Raw genomic sequence first — 5000 nt, 5'->3', positions numbered from 1 at the left:
ATAGAAAAATCTAGGCCCCAAACAAACATATCGCAACTTTAATTCCTCTCATTCCACTATCACAAACATAAAAAATATCAATGAATGGTGTGCCCTGTCTGCCACAAATGTGCCATTACTTCACTTTCAAAAAAAAAAAAAAAACATACTCCATAAACTGTACAAGAAGCCTGCTTCTTACATATCTGATTTATATTTTTACTTTTGAAAATGTTTAATCTGTGAATAGTCATAACTAAAGGTAATAATAATAACAAAATACATTTGTGTAAATTTCCTTTTCTTTCTGCTCTATTATTACCATTATCATTTGTGCGTTCAAGCTGCCAAATCCCTGTAATTTTGTAAAAAAGGAGGAATGGACACGAGTTTCCAGAAATAGCCATCTAACACAGTATCAACAGACACAGAATGTAAAAAATGCCAAATTAAAAAAAATAATTATTCTATTTTACTGTATCCTTAAATACCCAACTAGTCAAATTATCAGAACTTCTGCAACAATATTAAAAACATAATACTCAAAACTACAAATAAAATATGATGAATTAGAATCTACAACAAAGCAATAAGGATTTACCATTTTTTCTTTTTTTTTTTATATTTACAATAAAACGTATGTGCATAACTGCATGCATTCAAACGTGTTTATGTATATGTGTTTTTGTGTTTATGTCCATGTTTGTGTTTGTATGCATGTCCATGTGAAGGGAGCGAGGAGAATAGAAAGAAGAGAAATGAGAGACAAGAGACGAGATACAAGAGACAAGAGAGGCGAGTAGTGAAATACAAAAAGGAAGGAAAAGAAGGAAAAGCAAGGATGAAGTGGGAAAAAGGAGAAGCAAAGAGCATGAGGAAAAGCGGAAAATTATGTTGCAATAAGACACAAATACTTGATACTTGGTCAAGAAAATTATGGTTAATTTGATATAATTTATATTCATATACTCTACACAGATAATCATCCTGACAAATAAATAATTTTATCCATATAAGAAAAACTATCTTTTACAGTTTCAAAGAATAATTTCTCGAGCTAAATACTTCTTACCTTCAGGAATGGATCAGAGCTTATCTGATGACTTACATATACAATATCCAGACACGATTCAATAACCTTTCTCTGTATATCAATATAGCATCTTACATTAGCTTAAGTAATTGAATATGCACACATTATCTGTCAAACCATTGAAACTATTGTATTTAAAATTTGCTGCAGAAATATCTATAATTTTCCCCTAAATTTATGTTTTCTTTTTCTTTTGAGGTCATTGCCTACAATTTTTCTAAAAAATATCAGTTGCTCAATATACATAATCTTCGGATAAATAAAATTTACAGTAACATCTTCCAACCATATATAATAAGCCTGACCCTAGCCCCCTTATAGGAATTACAAGCGAGGAAACAAGGACCAGGTCTGTGGATGCCCGATTCCTTTTTCATCTTGTGTAATAAACACGGTAATACAAGGTTTTACTCCGCCACAGGGAGTAGGAATTATCAAACTTGAGTAAATAAACACCAGTGCCAGGATAGGCATGAGATCCAGCATACACCTCCTCATGGCAGTCTCGTCGGTACACAGGGATTATTACTGATTGGGCTGGTCGGCCATTCTCGTGCTTGCGGCCAGCTAACCTCTCAACATCATCACCCTCACCTGTAAAATAAGGCAAGATATACTTTCCTTCAACCTTTGTTTTTTTTCCTGTGATGAACATACATATATAATATAAATATATACATATGTGTATATATATGTGTGGGGGGGGGGGGGTGTATGTGGGTGTGTGTGTGGGGTGTGTGTGTGTGGGGGGGGGGGGGGGGGGGTGTACATGTACACACACATAATATAAATATATACATACATATACATATACATATATATATATATATATATATATATATATATATACATATACATATACATTTACATAGATGGATAGATAGATAGATACAGATACAGATACAGATACAGATAGAGATAGAGATAGAGATAGAGATAGAGATAGAGATAGAGATAGAGATAGAGATAGAGATAGATATAGATATAGATATAGATATAGATATAGATATAGATATAGATATAGATATAGATATAGATATAGATATAAAGATAAAGATAAAGATAAAGATAAAGATAAAGACAAAGACAAAGACAAAGACAAAGACAAAGACAAAGATAAAGATAAAGATAAAGATAAAGACATAGATAAAGATAAAGATAAAGATAAAGATAAAGATAAAGATATACATATAGATAAAGTTATAGACAGATATACATATATATATATACATACATAATACATACATACATACACATATATGACAACCAAATATAAACTGAGGCCATTATATATAAATGTCAAAAAGAATACAACATAACATTCATTAACTACCTTCGGCTTCTTCCTCTTCCTCTTCCTCTTCACTCTCTGAGATGTGAACAGACACGACATTACTTGTATCTTTTGTCCACTCAAAGTAGACGCCAAAGCCAATATCATAGTTATCAGTGGCAAACTCCCAAAACAAGCATGTTCCATCTTCATGGGTAGGAACTCGGACCTGTAGAGAGGAAACAGAATAAATTATGGAGTGTGAAGTTTTTGTAATGGCTAACACCTGAGGTCTGCGGAAGTTTGATTGAAAGTATTTAGGTTTTTGACATTCATTCCATCCCAACTGAGCATAGCCTCTCAAAAACCGGTGTGCTGCTTTCCAATACTTTATCACTGTTTATGGAATGCAGGGAGTGTGAGGAAAGTTTCTTCCAGTTACAAGCCCCCTAAAACCACCCCAGTTCTCCCATCCCTTTATACCTTTTCATTGCTCTTGACTAATCATACCAACCACTTCATCTGCCAAGTGAAGGAACACAGTAAGTGTAAAATAAGAATTCTCTAATGACTGTAGGTTGACTCCCTACGAGCACTTCCATTCCTCCATCCCTGTATACCCTCTTTTACCTTAGTCACTACAACATTTTTACTCTAATACAGACAATAAGGAGGAATTAGAAATAGTCAGAGAATGGTCATGTTGCATTAAGTTAACAATAAATATAAGTAAAACTGAATATGTTTTATTTCACAGATAAAAACGAATACCACCTACAATACCATCTGTATGCATAATGTAAACATAGAGGAGATTAGTCAAATCAAATTTCTTAGTGTGACCCTCGACAAACATTAAAGCTTGCATAAGTACCTCATGTGCATTAGGAATAAAATTGCATTACAAAATGGCATCCTTTAATTAACCCACTGCCGGGAAAATTAATAAAAAATGGGGAAAATGCTGTGCTCATTTTTTATATTTTTGTGAAATGTCTCTATACATAGATGGTTCTGCTAGTGCTTAGCCACAAAAGAGTCAATTAGTAGATCTTGTGACCTTACCTGATTTAACCTTTCCTTGAATTGGTGGGAAAAACGTATTTTTTACTAGTGCTATAAATATTGATGGTGTTATTTCTATTATGAACATTATAATTACTATAATGTTATAAACATTAGTAACAGCAAAATAAGATAACGTAAAATATTTTTGTAAATCATTGAAAAGAGTGAACAGGTGAGACAAGCAGTACTCATAACTGGCTCACTGGTGACTTAGTACAAGTGTAAAAACAATTAACCCCTTCCCAGTGGGTCACAATGTGAGGTGTCAAAACAAACTGCTCAATCTGTGGCGTGCGGCTGTACACCGTGGTAGCTTGATGTACTGAACTCCCGCACTCAAAGTCAGCACTTTCCCATTGATCTCCAGAGCGCAGTTTTTTTTTTTTTTTTTTTTTCACCCGTCATCAAAGGGGTTAAACAAGTAACAAGTACATACATGTCATGCCTGTCAGCAATGGGTTAACACAAGAATCTCACGATAAGAAAACTTTACTTTACATAGCCTACATTATATTCTGATTTATTCAAATATAAAATATGGCATTACTGTGTGGGGTGGAGCAAGCAAGACTGGGCATTCTACCTCTGGGTTAATTTACATTTTAAGTAAAAATATAGAAATCTGAGGAGTTGGTAATGACACCATGTTAATTCTACATTGCCTTAATATAAGACAAAGCATGAATGGAGCCTAAGTGACTCATGAACTGCCCACATGAATGTGTTACTCTATAACCTACCCTAATGTAAGTACAGGATGTAGGGTGACTTTTGCAAGTGAAATATACTCTATATCATATCATTTAACTTATAACTTCATATAACTCTATATCATATCATTTAACTTATAACTTCATTATATTATTCTATTTAACTTGACTACATGGTGACACTTCTTTATGTTAATATGTTCCGTTCCACTCAAATAAACTCTTCTCCAATCGGCTCTATTTCATTTCACACCCCTAAGTCGCATCACATGAAGCCACTCCACTTCACTCAACATTCTCCTCTATACACCACTCCCCTGCATGCCACCTCCCCCATACACTAATCCCTTCTACACTAGTTTACCAAAACACTACTCCCACACACAACAATTTAATCCACTATACTCCAATGTTTTATTCACCATTTATTTCTTATAAAGTGAAAAAAAATTTACAAAAACTTACCGTTACAGTCTCTCCATGCCCAACCTTAATAACAGAATCTCCGCCCTCTCGTCGAATGGATTCTTTAAAATCCTGAATATCTCGTCTTGTCCACATAGAGGCTGGTGAGACATTCTGGGAGGTTTCTGTAAAGGAATCAAAGCAACAAATAAGATTCTGCTGACAGACACACAAAGATCCTTCAATTTACAAATATCCTCAATTTCATCAAATCAGTTCTGTATTCCAGAACTTCGCTACAGCAACTGTCTCACTCCTTAACCCCTTAACGACAGGTCACGCCAATAGGCATCAAAACAAACCACTCAAAATGTGGCATGCGGCTGTATGCCGCAGCAGCATGCCAAAGCGCTACAAGCCGGTGATTCGGCTTGATGTACCAAACTCCCGCGCTCAAAGTCGTTTTTTTTTT

General features: G+C 34.4%; 1 protein-coding gene across 1 annotated transcript in view; it reads right to left on the bottom strand.

Moving 5' to 3' along the window:
- The window catches only part of LOC125047506 (Golgi resident protein GCP60-like), a 15985-nt gene that overhangs the window by 1816 nt on the left and 9169 nt on the right, over positions 1-5000 (bottom strand). Inside the window, exons 8-10 of the mRNA XM_047645744.1 lie at positions 4589-4713; positions 2406-2574; positions 1-1666 (exon numbers count right to left, since the gene is read on the bottom strand). The exon at positions 1-1666 is cut by the window's left edge and continues 1816 nt beyond it. Of these exons, the coding sequence (XP_047501700.1) occupies positions 1446-1666; positions 2406-2574; positions 4589-4713 (515 nt within the window). The 3' untranslated portion in view covers positions 1-1445. The remainder of the gene's footprint in view (positions 1667-2405; positions 2575-4588; positions 4714-5000) is intronic.

Source organism: Penaeus chinensis, chromosome 41 (assembly GCF_019202785.1).
Source record: "Penaeus chinensis breed Huanghai No. 1 chromosome 41, ASM1920278v2, whole genome shotgun sequence".
Classification (NCBI taxonomy): Eukaryota; Metazoa; Arthropoda; class Malacostraca; order Decapoda; family Penaeidae; genus Penaeus; species Penaeus chinensis.
The sequence above is the reverse complement of the archived record's forward strand: the minus strand, read 5'-3'. Positions and strand labels throughout refer to the sequence as shown.